Raw genomic sequence first — 17376 nt, forward strand, 5'->3', positions numbered from 1 at the left:
CCAACCAGGTAGCTCCACCTGGTAACTAATATTTTACTATTTTTAGGAGTTTGGCTTTAAGATTCCAAATGTAAGTGATATCATAGAGTATTTGTCTCTGACTTAGGTCACTTAGCATGTCCTCAAGGTCTGTCCGTGTTGTCACACATGATAGGATTTCCTTCTTATGACGGAATAACATTGCATTGTCTGTGTGTGTGTTTGTGGGTATGTATAACCTTTACCCATTCATCAGTTGACGGGCATACTTAAGTTGTTTCCGTACCATGGCTATTGTGAATAATGCTACAATAAATATGGGATTGCATAACCTTCCATATCCTGTTTTCATTTCTTTGGGTATACAGCCACAGTGGGATTGCTGAATCATATTGATAGTTCTATTTTTAGTTTTTTGAGGAACCTCAAACTGTTTTCCATAGTGACAGCACCAATTTACAACCCCACTAACGGTACAAGTGTTCCCTTTTGTGCACCTTCTCACCAATGCTTCTCTTGTCTTCTTGAGGACAGCCATTCTAATAGGTGTGAGGTGATATCTCATTGTGATTGTGATTTTGATTTCCCTAGTGATTAATGAGGTTAAGCATCTTTTCATGTAACCTCTTGGCCATTTTGAAGTCTTCTTTGGGAAAATGCCAATTTTTTAATTTGGATTGGTTTTTGTATTGAGTAATGTGAGGGGTGTGTGTGTGTATTTTAAACAGGTTTTAATTCACTTTATTTTTTTTGCGTAAAACTATATGCTGGTGACAGTTGGAGCCTCTGCACAGAGACTGATGTGCTCCTTTATAAGATGGTCAGTGAATTCCTGACAGACACTTGGTGAACAGTCAGAAGTGAGATCACTCTAGGTCTTGGAAATGGCATCAAAATGGCTTTGGCAAAGTTGCCCAGGGGGACAGTGCAGCCACTGGCTGAGGTGTAGCAGTCATCACAACAGCCATCATCATAGCTTCTGAGCACAATGCCAGTGCCTTTGGGCAGGGCTGAGGCGCACTAGCACAGCCACAGCGGCTGTCACCTTGCATGGCATGGTGTGGGGCCTGTAGATCTTGTTCCTCCGGTAGCCTTGCTGTACAGGGACAATGGAAAGCTTGGCCAAGATGATGGCCCCAGGGATGGTTGTGGCTACCATGGAGCACTTAAAACCCAGAACAACATGTCCATTGTAATCTCTGATGGCAACAAAAACTTTGAACCTGGTCTGCTGGCAAGCAAGGGTTTGAACAGTCATAATTTTCAAAACCCCATCCTTGAGGGACACCCCCAGGAAAAAAATCAATGATCTCAGATTCCGTAATGGGCAGGGAGAAGAGATAGATCTCCTCCAGGGACATAATCTTCACGCCCTTGACCAGGGAGCCCAGCTTGGTAATGGGGATCTACTTCTTGTCCTCAGCCTGGCCTCCACAAGCGCCTTAGCCTTGGTCTTAGCTATGGCCCAACCAAAGCCGTAACCCGGTCCTGGATGCTGCTGCCCGAGCATCTGTGGGAACTACCATGACCCCCCATTCCAGGGTCCCCAGGCCTCTGGGTCTAACTGTAACACCAGTGCCATCCACCATTTGGTGTTTTCTCAAAATATTTATCTATTTTGGATATTAACCTCTTATCCAATATATGCTTTGCAAATTATTTTCTCCTATTCTGTACATTACCTTTTCATTTTGTTGATGATTTCTTTTGCTGTGCAGAAGCTTTTCAGTTTGATGTAGTCCCACTTGTTAACTTTTGCCTTTTGTTGTTTGTGCTTTTGGTGTCGTATGCAAAAAAATCATTGCCAGGATTGGGACGCCTGGGTGGTTCAGTTGGTTGAACTTTTTGAGTCGTGATTTTGGCTCAGGTCATGATCTTATGGTTCATGGGATTGAGCCCCACATTGGGCTCTGTCTGTGCTGACAGCATGGAGCGTGCTTGGGATTTCCTCTCTCCCTCTCTTTGTCCACTCCTCTGCTTGCATGCTCTCTCTCTCAAAATAAATAAACATTTAAAAAAATCATTACCAAGACTAATATTGAGGAGCTTCTTTTCTGGGTTTTTTGTTTGGTTTTTCCTAGGAGTTTTATGGTATCAGGTCTTATGTTTAAATCTTTGACCTATTTCAAGTTAATTTTTGTGGGCGGTGTAAGATTTCAGGTCCAGTTTCACTTTTCTCTGTTTATCCCATTTTCCCAACCCAGTTTGTTGAAATACTATCCTTTCCCCACTGGGTATTCTGGCTGCCTTGTTGAATGTTAGTTGACCGTATATGTAGTGGTTTAATTCTGAGCTCTATTCTGTTCTGCTTGTCTGTGTGTCTTGTTTTTCTGCCAGTACCATGCTGTTTAAATCACTACAGCTTTGTAGTATAGTTTGAAATCAGGAAGTGTGATGCCTCTGGCTTTGTTCTTCTCAAGATTGCTTTGGCAATTTGGGCTCTTTTCTGGTTCCGTACAAGTTTTAGGAGGTTTTTTGTTTTGTTTTGTTTCTATGTTTGTGAAAAATGTCATTGGGTCTTTGACAGGGATTGCACTGAATCCATAGATGGGTTTGGGTAATAGGGGCATTTTAACAATATTAATTCTTCCAATCCATAAGCATGGAATCCCTTTCCATTTGTCTGTCTAATCTCTGATTTCTTTCAATGAGGTCTTATAGTTTTTGCTGTACAGATCTGCCTTTGCTAAATTTAGCCTGAGTATTTTGTTTTCGATGCTACTGTGAATGGGATCATTTTTACTTCTTTTTCAGATGTTTCATTGTTATAGAAATGCAACTGATTTTTTTATGTCGATTTTATATCCTGCAAGTTTACTGAATTTATTGATTAGCTCCAATAGTTGAGTCTTTGGGATTTTCTATATATACAGTATCAACTGCAACAAAAGTTTTGCTTCTTCCTTTCCAATTTGGATGCCTTTTATTTCTGTCTTGCCTCATTCTTCTAGCTAGGGTTTCTAACACTTGTATTAAGAGTGGTGAGAGCAGGCATCCTTGTCTCATTCCTAATCTTAGAGAAAGCTTTCCATTTTTCACTGTTGAGCAAGTTAGGTGTAGGCTTGTCATGTATGGCCTTTATTGTGTTGTATACAGAACATAAGGAACACCTTCTGTATCCAGTCCGTATTTTTTTTTAATGTTTTTTATTTCTGAGAGGGAGGGAGGGAGAGAGAGAGAGCACGCGTGAGCATGAACAGGGGAGGGTCAAAGAGAGAGGGAGACACAGAATCTGAGCTAGCTGTCAGCACAGAGCCCGATGCAGGGCTCGAACCCACGAACGGTGAGATCATACCTGAGCCGAAGTCGGACGCTTAACCGACTGAGCCACCCAGGCGCCCCAGTCTGTAGAGTTTTCATAATGAAAGGATGTTGTGTTTTGTCAAATGCTTTTTCTGCGTCTATTCAGGTGACTGTGTGATTTCTATCTTTCATTCTATTAAATGGTGGCATATGAATTGATGTTCCCATGTTGAACCACATCCTTGGTCCCAGGGATAAATCCCACATAGTCATAGTGTACAATCCTTTTAATGTGTTCTTGAATTTGGTTTGCTAAGATTTTATAGAGAATTTTCAGATCTACATTCTTCAGAGATACGGGTCTTTAGTTTTCTTGTAGGTCCTTATCTGGCTTTGATACCAGAGTAATGCTGGCCTCATAGAATCAGCCTGGAACTATTCCCTCCTCTACAGTTTTTTGGAAGAGTTTGAGGACTAATAACTCTTCTTCACATGTTTGGTAGAATTTGCCAGTGAAGCCATTTGGTCCTGGAATTTTCTGTTAGGAAGCTTTTGATTACTAATTCACTCTCTCATCATTAATCTGTTCAGATTTTGTTTCTTCCTGATTCAGTCTTGGTGAATTCTGTGTCTCTAGGAACTTAACCATTTCTTCAGCTATTTAATTTGTTGATGTGTAAGTTTTCATGGTAGACTCTTATGATCCTATGTATTTCTGTAATGTCTCCTCTTTCATTTCTGATTTTGAGTCTTTTTTCTTAGTCTAGCTAACAATTTCATTTATCTTTTTGAAAAATCTATTTTTTTTCTCAACTCTTATTTCTGGTCTTTATTTCCTCCCTTCTTCTACCTTTGAACTTAGTTTGTTCTTTTTATAACTCTTTAGGTGTAAAGTTAGGCTGTTTGAGACCTAACTTTTTTTTTTTTTTTTTTTTTTAAATATTTTTTTATTTATTTCTAGGAGAGAGAGACAGCGTGAGCAGGGGAGGGTCAGAGAGAGAGGGAGTCACAGACTCTGAAATAGGCTCCAGGCTCCGAGCTGGCAGTCAGCACAGAGCCCGACGCGGGGCCCGAACCCACGAACCGCGAGATCATGACCCAAGCGAAAGTCGGACGCTTAACCGACTAAGCCACCCAGGCGCCCCGAGACCTAATTTCTTAACATAATGCATTTATCATTCTAAACTTCCCTCTCAGAACTGCTTTTGCACAGTTTTGCTGTTTCCATTTTCAATTGATAATTTTTTATTTCCCCTTTGATTTCTTCTTTGACCCCACTGGGTTGTTCAGAAGTGTGTTGTTGAGTTTCCACATATTTATAGATTTTCCAGCTTTCTTTTTGTTGATTTGTAATTGAGTACCATTGTGGTCAGAAGATAGTTTATACAATTTCAATCTTAAATTTGCTAAGACTTGTTTTGTATCCTATCATATTATCTATCCTGGCGAATCTTCCTTGTGTACTTGGGAAGAATATATTCTGTTGCTATTGGGTGGAAATTTCTGTATGACTGTTAGGTCCATTAGGTCAAAAATATGGTTTAATCTAACATCTTGTTGATTTTCTGTCTGGATGATTTATCCATTGCTATAAGTGAGGTATTAAAGTCCTCTACTATTATTCTGTTCTCTACTTCTCCATTCAGATTTGCTAGTATTTGCTTCATCTATTTAGGTGCTCCAATGTTGAGTGCATACAGTTTATGATTGTTGTATCATCTTGCTATACAGACCCCCTTTATTATAGAATGACTTTCTTTGTCTCTTACCATTTTTGGTTTTGTTTGGCCTAAGGCCAAGTACAGCTATCCTTGGTCTTCTGGTTTTCTTCAAAAAAAAATTTTTTTTTTTTTTTTATTTCTAGGATAGAGACAGCGTGAACAGGGGAGGGTCAGAGACAGAGGGAGTCACAGACTGAAACAGGCTCCAGGCTCTGAGCTGGCAGTCATCCCAGAGCCCGACATGGGGCTCGCACCCACAAACTGTGAGATCATGACCTAAGCAAAAGTCGGACGCTTAACCGACTAAGCCACCCAGGCGCCCCTGGTCTTCTGGTTTTCACCTGCAAGTAGTATCTTCTTCCATCACTTCACTTTAAACCTAAGGGTGTGAAGCTGAAGTGCGTCTCTTGTACAGAGCATATAGTTGAGTCTTATTTCTTTTTATCCAGCCATTCTGTGCCTTTTGATTGGTGAATTCAGTTTACATTTAGAGTAATTACTGACATGTAGGGATTTAGAACTGCCATCTTACTGATTGCCTTCTGGTGGTTTTGTAGTTCTCTTGTTCCTTTTCCTGTTTTCCCCCCTTCTGTTCCTTTTTCCTTCTGTTTCACCTTTGTAAATTGATTTTTCATGGTGGTATATAAGGTTTCCCCATTCTCTTTTGTGAACCTAAATTTTTGCTTTGTGGCTAACATGAGGTTTACATAAAACATCTCATACATGGAACAGTCCATTTTATTGCTGATAGCAACCTATATTCATTTGTCTGTAAAGGGTCTACTATTTTATTCTTTTACTCATATTTTTTGACACCATAATTTTTTTATATTGTGTACTGTCAGCAAATTATAGTGGCAAGTTATTTTTAATACTCATTTCCTAAAGGAAAAGGTGAAAAGTACTCAAATTTAGAAAGCTCTAATTCTGTAAGATGGTATACTATAGTTAAGTGGCTAATATACCATCTTATAGAGTTTTCTAAATTTCAATGTTTTTCATCTTTACCAGTGTAAAGATGGTTTCATGTCACTGATTAACATCTTTTTATTTCAGCTTGAGGAACTACTCTCAGCATCTCTGCAAGGTAGACCTAGTGGTGGTAAATTCTTTCAGGTTTTGTCTTTTGGGCAAATCTTTCTCCTTCATCTCTGAAGGGTAACTCTGGCTGGCAGTTTTTATCTTTGACACTTTGAATATGTCATTCCAGGTTTTCCTGCTGACAAATATGCTGTGACAGCCTAATGGGGCTTCCTTTGTAAGTCACCCACCCCCCAGCCCCCCGCCCCGGCTGTCTTTAGGATTCTTTGGTTTTTGGTAGTTTCCTTACAGTGTGTCTGAGAGGTTTTTCTGCATTGAGATAATAGGGTGATCTATGAGCTCTGACTTTGGATGTTCAAGTCCTTTCCCCAGCTTTGGGGAATTTTCAATTATTTTTCAAAGTAAACTTTCTGCCCCGTTCTCCCTTTTGTTTTCTGGATTCTGGATTATTTCAGAATTCCTATTCTCTAAGTCATTTATTCTGTCTTCCATCTGCTCTATTCTACAACAGAGGCTTGCTAGTATAGCCTTCATCTCATTCACTGAATTCTTCAACTGCAGAATTTGGTTCTTTTTTGTGATTTCTCTCTCTTTGGTGGTCATTTCATGTTTTCCTTCCTAATATCATTGAGTTTTCTTGTAGCTTGTTGTGTTCTTCAAAACAGCTATTCTGACTTATGAGCTAGATCCTCAATAAGTTGTTGAATTATTGCTTATCTTTTGGGGATGAAATATTTTCTTGATTTTTCATGTTTCTTGTATGTTTGTATTGCTATTTTCACATTAGAAGTAGCAGACACCTCCTGAGTCAACTGGTTTGTCTTCAGATGAGGTACGATCACTGGTGTCACTACATCAGAGGTGTCCTCAGCTTTTGAAGGAGTAAACCTGCTCCACTTGTCATGCTCCCCCTAGTGGCAGAATTCTTAAACAACTTTTCCATCTTTTCTTTAACTTGTCTACCTGCGGGAACCCTCTCTTGTTTTCCAGAAGGTGGTGCTACAGCTCTAGTCAGTGATTTCTCCCTTGCCCAGACTCTGGTCCATTTTTCTGAGAAAACTCTGATCACCAGACCTCCTCTCACTGCGCCACTCAGGAGCATCCACAGGGATCCAGCCACATCATGGGAGGTGGTGTGAGTTTAACACACAGGGCTTTGGGGATGCCTGTGGACCCAGTGGGGCAGCCTGGTGGGGAGATCTTTGGCTGGGATACCCCCAAAGGCATATTGGCAGACTTCCTGCTGAAACCTTGAAGCAGACTGCAGGAACTGCATTCTTTTAATGTTCTTTGATATTGCTTTCTGCTTCCTTCACCTCGTCTCCCCTCCCCTCAGTCATGGAGTTCTGTGTCAGTACCCTGGCTGGTGCTGGAAAGAAATGGTTTCTCCAGCCATGACCCACACAACTGGCACCGCTGGGCCCTCACCGCTCCTCTGAAGGACGGGTCACCACTGGCAGACAGCTTGGCCCTGTGCAGCTAGGTGCTGGGTATGTAACGGTCAACAAAAGAGTTTCCTTCTTATGTTTCTACTATAGAGAAAAATTAGTTTGAAGATTAAATACCCATCACAGCAGCTTTTCATTAATGAACAAAGAAGTTAAAAATGTCAGTCTGAAAGATAGCGTTCACCACCAGCAATTTTTTAAAATTTCATAATTCTAAAAGATTAAATATGGAAATAAATAATGAAAGTGATGCTTATCTTTGATATTAACTTCTAAAGAGTGCTCTAGAAAAAGAACTAAAAGCTATAGCAATAAATGACAGTACACTGATAGAGACCTGAATGTTTTATTGTAAGAAATACCTTTACTTTGACCCAGTTAACAAAGGAGACTTTTTAATAAGATTACTTCACTTTCCCTCTTCCATTAAGGGAATAAATGTGGTCATGCTTAAAGGAGGGGGGGAAAAAGGGTGAAGATGACACCTAAACGTTGGGGAGAATGCGGAGGTGACCACGCAGGCTTAGTCTGCTTTTATACAGTTGTTGGGAAACAGCTTTTTAAAATGTAGTAAAAATTAGTAGAAATTTTTGCCAATTTTTAATTATTAGGCAATATTTCCATGTAAGTTCCTCTTATAGCTCTAATAATCACAATTTATTTAATAATCATTTCATATTATAAGATTTAAGGGTTTCATTTCACCTCAACAGACTGTAATCCACAAGTAGTATAAAATAGTATATATATCATAGCAGGAAACAAAGGTGATAGAACAATCACCATTAATGATTTTCACTTTTAAATACATTTCTATCAAACTTAAGAGGAATCCTTTATAGCCCGAAGAAATGTCAGATTTTTAACGATTAAAAGAAAATGTAGAATATAAATTAAAATGTACTTTAACAAGTTCCCAATATACTTATTATTAAATATAAAGATGTTAGCTCTGGAATTGAGGAAAATATTTACAACTAATAAAAAGCATATTGTAGAATATACATGTTCTATATATAAAAATACGTAAAATATTTTATAGTCCAGACCAAAGGATCTTTTCTGAACCAGGTTTTATCCATGCAACGCTATTACAGTATCATCCCATTAGCACCACCGGAACTCATACATGCGTGGAAGAAATCGAACAGTAGCCTGATTTAAAGCTCATACTTCTTTCTTAGGGCCTGTACATCTTCTAAAGTATAATGTTTGTTTGGAGTGTCTGAGAGGTCATCAAAGAGCTGTTCAATTTGCTCCTTTTGGCCCTTGCTAATTAGTGTCAACATCATCTGGAAGAAGGAGAAAAACTGTATTAGCTTAATTAGAAAACGAACATTTTAACATTACAGAAACCCTAAACCAAAAATCGGTATCTCTAGGTTCTTCCGCTTACCTTGAACCTTTCTGCTGTACTCAGATATAAAAGATGCTGATACACCAATGACGGATCTGTATCAATAAGATGATTTTTCAGAGACTGAATGAGGAGGAGGAATGTATCCCCTTCAAGTTTGTTAGTCAACAATGCTGGCAAATCTTTTGGTTCAGTGACGGCTAAAAGGTGTGCACAGGCCTCTTTATCGTTCCTTGTGCTGATGGCCTTTATAAGCTGACCAAATTCATAGGCATTGTTAGGCCTGGCGATCGGGAGTGTTTCACAGTGTGCTGGTGGCCCGCTGGTTGCGTCCCCCTTCCCAGCGGCAAGGCAGTCACCGGCCACCTCCGCAGAGGTCCCATCTGGCTCTTCTTCGTGGCCTTCGCTCACCTTCATGAGGAAAAGAGATTATCCTGTGACGCAACAGCCCCTGCACATCCCAAGCTCTATGCATGGAGATGGGAAGGAACTGAAACACACTGGCAGACTCTATTTTAATCACATTCTAAGTGAAAAGTGTGTAATTTATAACGAATAGTAAAATCTACTCTTTCTAGGAAGTTTCAAGTATCCATTCTTGAAAGTATTTTTTTAAGTTTAAAAAATACATGAGCATGAACTTGAGTTTTCCATGAAAGACCTATAACAACGTTCTATTTAACAGACATGAATTTGTAATATTTTTTCTTCCCTCCTTGGAAAATACTTCTAGCTTCTCTCACTTATTAGCCTCTTCCCCTTAGTGGAAATGTATGATAAATGGGGTGATATTGGCACTCACAAATACAAAGGCATTCAGGAGCTGACATTCTTCACTGAAGACAAATGAAAAAGCTAGAGCACAAGAGACTGAGTTTGATTCTGGGATATTTCACAATCTCCGATTAGGCTAGTCTTGTTTCAGAGTGCTAAAAAGGTCTCAATCAATCAAAAAATCCCTATGGGGTATGGCCGGCAGGGCCACTGACACTGAATGAGTCCTGTCAGGATTCTCCAGGTGTACCCTGAAGCAAAGTTCACTGGCCAGAGGCTTCCAGAGCAATCTGGAGCAGAAACAACGCAAACTATAGGCCAGGCGGGGGTGGCGGGGTGGGAGGAGGAGAGAAAGGAGAAGCCTCCGGAACGCAGACTGCCCATACCCTCCATGGACACAAGCTAGGATATACAGTGGCCAACTGTGGTCAAGGAAAGTTTTGTCTTTCTAATTGGTTAAAATTTCTTTACTGAACAACCGAGTAAAAAGAAAATTTAAATTCTTTTTGTGGAACTCATAGAAATAGGACTTTAGAATCTATGATATCCCCCAGAGAGTACTTTCAAAGATAACCAAATACAAATACCTCTTGAATTTCAATTTTCCTTCTCTCTTTTTCTTTGCTGAATGATGCATTATCCTTAATGTTAAGGAATCTGGTTACCTCTTCCAGTTCCATCTTTGCCTCAATAATACTTGAATCCAGCAGCAGAACTTTATTCAGATCGTTTAAACTTTTCTGATAATCCTGAAAGTAGAAAAGCAGAGAAAATAATTCTCATAATAAGAGGCATGGATTAGCCCAAGCATGAGCGAGACTGAGGAGCAGAGTGGCGCGGAATGTGTGCAGTGGGCTCCCTGTAGTGGCCTGATTACAAAGTCAGACCCACAAAGTGGTCCTGGACTGAAATATTAAAACCCGTAACACAGAAGAGCAAGCACAGAATCTGGGGTTGTTTAGAATCCAGTTCACTCGTGTATCACCACCTTCACAGTCCCCCATGAACAGGAGGCATTTGTTGTCTGCTAAACAAACGAATGGCCTCACATTAGTATCCACTAAATAAGAAACTGGAACAGGGGCGCCTGGGTGGCCCAGTTAAGCGTACGACTCTGGATTTCAGCTCAGGTCATGATCTCACGGTTCATGAGTTTGAGCCCAAGTCAGGCTCTGGGCTTTCAGCGCGGAGCCTGTTTGGTATTTATTCTCTGCCTCTGCCCTTCCTGCCCTCACCCGCCCCCTCAAATAAACTTAAAAGAAACTAGAACAAAATCCTACTCATTTAACCTGAGTTTCAGTTTTTTCATCTTTAAGGATAACAAAACCTTTTCTACTCGAGTTTTCACAAAGCTGTACGAAGCATAAATGAATAACATGAGTGATTTAAACTTCTATAAAGGGCGATACAAATGTCGGTTCTCACCTCACATCCTGTACCATAAAACCCTTTAAAATTGTATATACTGTTCCAATAGTATTCTTCCACAGAGCCAGACAACACTCTGGGAGAGACTGAGAGGAAAGAAAAGGCATCTAAACTCAAAGCACAGCAGAATCTGGTAGCAGAGACAGAAGCCACAAAATGAGTCTGACGCAACAGGCCATATTCTCAAACTACAGACTAAACCAATGTTTTGATTAATCTAAAATTCTGTGAGGAGGCAAAGAATTCCAGTGATATAGAACCTCCGTAGGTACTCAGGACCTAGCAATCACAGCACGCCCTAGAGGCTGGGGCACAGGCGAGCTAAGCTAGTGGTTCTGTGACATTCCTGGGGCACTAGCTGCGACGCCACATCCCTTCCTCCTCTACCCAGGGATTTGTTTAAACAGATAAACCTGCTCTAATTCATTAAAAAAGGTAAATTATTTACAAATGATAGTACATTACATACCGTTAGGAACGGATCACCATAGGACAGCTGGAACAGAAAACCCAAATGACCCCGTATTTCCACCCCGACGTGTTCATGCTGGGAACCGTACCAAAGGCGAGGGGGTGGGGCCCCAGGGCAAGCTGAGGTAGTCATTCCTGCTAACTCTTCTCAGCATTTTGAAAGTATTAGTTTACTCTCACACAGCCCTGTACATACTAACTTCTGTCCCCATTTTCAAGGTAAGAAAACTGAGTCAGAGAGAGACAATCCTTGGGATGACCGAGGCAGCAAGGACCAGAAAGTGAATGGGAATATAGTTGTGGAATCCTAGCGAGAAGCCTGAAAACAGCTTTGTGAGCTACAGCCTCGGAAATGAAAGTCCAAGAGTCACAGAGTCAGTATGGTTTTCAACCCATTCAAAAAAAAAAAAAAAAAAAAATATCTGCATAAAGAGCAATCTGTCTGGTTGAAGGAGATCTAAGAAAACAGGAGATACACTGTGGTAAGAGTTAAAACAGAGGCAAGCAAAAGTAGAAAGAGAGCAGGCAGAGTGGAGGCCGTGGAAGAGGAGGGGCCAGTCTGCCAGATCCCAAGGATGGTCAGGTGGCCTGGTCCTTAGGGAAGTTTCTGTCTTATGAAGGGAAACATATAAAAAAGCCAACAAATGAGTACGTATGGACTGTTGCTAAAGCAATGAAGAAAACCAAGGTTTTTGATGGATACCAACGAGGGGGAAGGAGTCTTCTTTTGACACAGTCGTCAGAAAACACAAGACCTGAAGAGAGACAGCCATGCAGGAGAGAAGAGCAGAGAGGACACGAAGAGGAAAGTGTGGCTCTTGCAAAAAGAAGGACATTCAAAGTTGCTGGTTGCATCATTAGTCCTTAAAAAAAAAAAAAGTATCATCACATGTGTTTGTGATAACATATAAATTAATAGATGCACTTAAACTATAATACTTTTTGATATTTCTGGCCCTCTAGCAGACCCAGCTGGCTGGCTGCAAACTCCTTACTGCAAGCACCGCGTCTTATCTGCCACTACGCTCCCACAGTCTAGCACGTAAATGGCACTCAGCAAACAATTCTCAGACAAATACCATATGATTTCACTCGCATGTGGAATGTGAACAAAACAAACGAACACAAGGGTTGGGGGAGGAGGCAAACCAAGAAACAGACTCTTAGCTCTAGAGAACAAACCGACGTTCACCAGAGGGGAGGCGGATGGGGGGGGACAGGTGAGTTAGGTGTTGGGGATCAAGGAGGGCACTTACTCTGAATGTTGTACTAAGTGTACTAAGTGTTGTACTAAGTGTACCACTAAATTCTACACCTGAAACTAGTAGTGTATTGTATGTGAACTGAAATTTAAATAAAAACTTGGGGGGGAAGGAATTCTAAGTGAATGCCCTGTAATTTTTAAAACTGGTGCACGCGTGTGTGTGCGCACACACGCTGATGACCACAGGCAGGGCACCTGCTCGCCGTGAGCCTCTGCGCCAGCTCCTCACAGACACGCTAAGGAAATGGATCCAGGTGTGGGTTCGGGTGCGTTTTATAAGCAGTGGTAGCTTCTGAAGATCCTGAAACTAAATTCGCTTGGCACCTAACTCAAACTACAGGGTATACAAATGAAACTGCAAGAAATCAAACAAGAAAAGCAAGCTGCCAGCCTCAGAACCTAGTGGGATTGGATTACTGAAATTTGGGGTCATCTTTCTGCAGAATACGATTTCTAGAATTCATTCCAAAGGAGCATAAAAAGCCTTTCACTAGGTACACCTCTCACGTTTCATCAGGAAGGCCAAGTTCCAAGAGTGAGGCAGCCACAGGAAGTGCACAGGCTTGCGAGCCACCACGCAGACCTACCTCATGTACCTGAATGCACTGAGCTCAGAAAAAGCGGAGTACGTCCTGAAGAAGCCTCTTTGAATTCATGGTGCCAACACCACCTGAGGAATCTACACGTGAGGTTTATAAATGAGTGTGCTGCTAACCAAAAACGCAGGCGTCGGGGGGAGTCGGGTGGCACGGGCACCGTGACTACAGTGGAGCTTCTGGCTCGGCAAACGCACCCAGCCGCAGGGCAGGTGGCGCACCCCAGCTCCATGGAGGCAAGTTCCCGTGCTCAGGACCCTTCTGGACCTGGCCAGACAGACCTCTACCCGGCTGTTCATCCGTATCCTTTACAATATCCTTTGTACCAAACTGGGAGGGGCGACAGAGGGGACAGGCAGCTAGCTGCATGGCTCCCCGATCTGGAGGCCACAGCACTGTCCCTGTGCTGCCACCCCACTGCATCTAGGACGCAGAGTAGCCTGATTCCTCAATGCACGATGAGCACAGGTCATATGCTCACTGAATAAGAACATGACTCCCGTGTCCCAACAATACCCAGGTTTTACAGAAGATATTTTTATAGTATTTCCCTGTCAGTGATGGGCAGAAACTAAGAGAATTCTCTCAAACTCAGGAATGTCAACCCGAACTATCCCTCTCCCCGCTCAAGCTTCTCCCTCCTCCTGAATACCCTCGACTATACACTCCACCNGGTACCGCCTCTGCTCCTTCCTCGGCACATTTTACTGCTCGGTAGGTCTGTCAATTTTACCCTCAAACAACCTTCAGTTAATGTCCCTTTCCATGATGGGCTGAATTGTGTTCCCCCGAAAATTCCTATGTTGAAGGCTTGACCCAGAGCACTTTAGAGTGTAACCATGTTTGGAAATAGGTTTTCTTCTTTTAGAGAGAACACAAGCAAGTGTGAGCAAGGGAGGCCNAGAGAGAGAGAGAGAGAGACAGAGAATATCCTAAGCAGGCTCCACGCTGTCAGTGCAGAGCCTGACGTGGGGCTCAATCCCAGAACCACGGTCAGTACCATGACGTGAGCCGAAATAAAGAGCTGTACACTCAACCGCCTGAGCCACCCCGGCATCTCTGGAGACAGATTCTCTAAAAAAGTAATCAAGGTAGCATGAGGTTATTAGGGCGGGCCCTATGCAGTATGACTGGTGTCCTTATAAAAAGAAGAAACTGGAAGGCAGACATATACAGAGAGAAGAGGTGAAGATAAGGGAGAAGACAGCCAACCGCAAGCCCAGGAGAGGGGCTGGGACACACCCTTCCCTCACGGCCCTCAGAAGGAGTCATCCCTGCTGACACCTTAATCTCAAGATTAAGGACCGTAAGAACTCTTAGAAAATAAATTCCTGTAGTTTAACCACGATGTGGCTGCTTTGTCCCGGCAGCCCTGGGAAACCAGTATGCCTTCTCTCTTCTATCATTACCTTCCTTCAGGCAGCTGACCCTGGGGGCTTCTAACCCATCTCCCTACTCCATCTGGGTCCCCGATGATCCACCTTCCACACCGCCGCCAAATGTGACCCATCGTGCCTTCCCCCGGGACCACATGGCCTGTGGGGTTCCCACCACCTCCAGGACTAAGCCTAGTCACCACAGGCTTAGTGACCTCCCAGGCCTTTCATGATCTGACCATCTCTCTCCATCCCCACTCCCACCTGGCCTCTTGCTGTACCAATTCATGAACAAGTTCATAACATGTGGGTGGAAAAAATCATAGCAGCTTTATTAACAGACCCAAACTGGAAACACTGAAATGTAATTAATTGGTGAATATGTTAAAAAAAAAAAAAAAAAAAAAGTGTGGTATTTNATAAAAAAGAAAAAATTCCTGGGCCGCCTGGGTGACTCAGTCGGTTGGGCATCGGGCTTTGGCTCAGGTCATGATTTTACGGTTTGTGAGCCTGATCCCCACATTGGGCTCTCTGCTGGCAGCTCAGAGCCTAGAGCCTGCTTCGGATTCTGTGTCTCCCTCTCTCTCTGCTCTTCCCCAACTCACACTGTCTCTCTCTCTCAAAAAAAAATAAAATAAAAAAACATTTAAAACATTTTAAAAAAGGGGGGCGCCTGGGTGGCTTAGTCGGTTAAGCGTCCGACTTTCGCTTGGGTCATGATCTCGCGGTTCGTGGGTTCAAGCCCCGCGTCGGGCTCTGTGCTGACTGCCAGCTCAGAGCCTGGAGCCTGTTTCAGTCTGTGACTCCCTCTCTCTCTGACCCTCCCCTGCTCACGCTGTCTCTCTCTCCTAGAAATAAATAAAACATTAAAAAAAAAAAGTTTAAAAAAAAAATTTTAAAAAGGAACAATGCCTAATGTTCACATAGTATGGATTAACTCAGATGTTATGCTGAGCAAAAATAAAAAATAAAAATAAATAAATAAATGCCAAAGTATACAGTGCATTCTACAGGACTATGTTTATGTTACTATCAAAAAAAAGCAAAACTAACCTACCTTTGTTAATGTTTTATTTATTTTTGAGAGAGAGAGAGAGCATGAGCAGGGGAGGGTCAGAGAGAGAGGGAGATACAGAATCCGAAACAGGCTCCAGGCTCTGAGGTAGCTGTCAGCACAGAGCCTGACCAGGGGCTCAAACCCATGGAACCGTAAGATCATGACCTGAGCTGAAGTCAGACGCTTAACTGACTGAGCCACCCAGGTGCCCCGAAGCAAAACTAATGTACAGTGATAGAAACTAGATGAATGGCTGCCTGGGAGTGGTGTCGGAAGGAAGGAAATTAAGGAAAATGGGCATAGGGAACTTTCTGAAGAGATGCAAATATTTACCTTGACTGGAGTGGTGGCTACACAGGAATTTACATTATTCAAAAATCAATGGCCAAATTAAGAAAACAATTCTACTTACAATTGCATCAAAAAGAATAAAATACCTAGGAATAAATTTAACCAAGAAGGTGAAAGCTCTGTACGTTGAAAGCTGTAGCACATTGATGAAAGAAATTGAAGAAGATAGAAATAAATGGAAAGACTTTCTATGCTCATGGATGGGAAAAAAATAATACCGTTAAAATGTTTATACTACCCAAAGCAATTTACAGATTCAAAACAATCCCTATTCAAAATTCCAATGGCATTTTTCAGAGAATAGAATAAACAATCCTAAAACTTACTATATGAACCACATAACACTGCAAATAGCCGAAGCAATCTTGAAAAGGAACAAAAAGCTGGAAACATCACATTTCCTGATTTTAAACATTAGAGGGGTGCCTGAGTGGCTCAGTAGGTTAAGTGTCTGACTTTGGCTCAGGTCATGATCTCACAGTTCATGAGTTTGAGATCCGCGTTGGGCTCTGTGCTGACCACTCAGAGCCTGGAGTGTGGTTCAGATTCTGTGTCTCCCTCTCTCTCTGCCCCTCCCCGGCTCATGCTCTGTTTCTCTCTCACACACACACACACACACACAGTTTTATAAAAACACAAAGCTACATTTTAGCTATATTAGCTATATTAATTATTAAAACTATAGTAATCAACACAGTATGGTATTGGCATAATAACAGACACAGAGATAAGAAAGACAGAACAGAGAGCCCAGAAATAAAAACTCCTGCATAAACTGTCAAACTAACTTATGACAAAGGTGCCAAGAATTCTCACTGGGGAAAGGACAGTCTTTAATAAATGATGTTGGGAAAATTAGACCACTGTCTAATACTACAGATGAACATCAACAAAAAAATGGACAAAATTTGAACATACGACTTGAAACCATAAACTCCCAGAAGAAAAGATAGGTAGTAAGCTCCTTGACACTGGTCTTGGGTTTTGGATTTAATGCCAAAAGCAAAGGTAGCAAAAGTCAACAATAAACAAGTGGACTACATCAAACTAAAAACCTGCACGGTGAAGCAAACCATCAACAAAATGAAAACTACCAAGTAGAAGAATATATTTGCAAATCCTCTATCTAAAAAGCAGTTATCATCCAAAATACACAAACAATTCATATAATGAATATCAACATCGATAAAAGACTCTGATTAAGAAATGAGCAGAGGGGGGCGCCTGGGTGGCTTAGTCGGTTAAGCGTCCGACTTTCGCTTAGGTCATG

The 17376-nt window shown here is 41.8% G+C and overlaps 1 protein-coding gene and 1 pseudogene across 1 annotated transcript in view; both read right to left on the reverse strand.

The window, feature by feature from the left end:
• Positions 1–739: 739 nt before the first annotated feature.
• Positions 740–7086, reverse strand: LOC144218369 (small ribosomal subunit protein uS5 pseudogene; annotated as a pseudogene).
• Positions 7087–7764: 678 nt separating this feature from the next.
• Positions 7765–17376, reverse strand: part of SPAG1 (sperm associated antigen 1) — a 63310-nt gene continuing 53698 nt past the window's right edge. The window contains exons 17-19 of the mRNA XM_077748227.1: positions 10151–10312; positions 8829–9200; positions 7765–8724 (exon numbers count right to left, since the gene is read on the reverse strand). Of these exons, the coding sequence (XP_077604353.1) occupies positions 8593–8724; positions 8829–9200; positions 10151–10312 (666 nt within the window). The 3' untranslated portion in view covers positions 7765–8592. The remainder of the gene's footprint in view (positions 8725–8828; positions 9201–10150; positions 10313–17376) is intronic.

The sequence above is a fragment of the Crocuta crocuta genome, unplaced genomic scaffold (assembly GCF_008692635.1).
Source record: "Crocuta crocuta isolate KB4526 unplaced genomic scaffold, BGI_CrCroc_1.0 scaffold39, whole genome shotgun sequence".
Taxonomy (NCBI): Eukaryota; Metazoa; Chordata; class Mammalia; order Carnivora; family Hyaenidae; genus Crocuta; species Crocuta crocuta.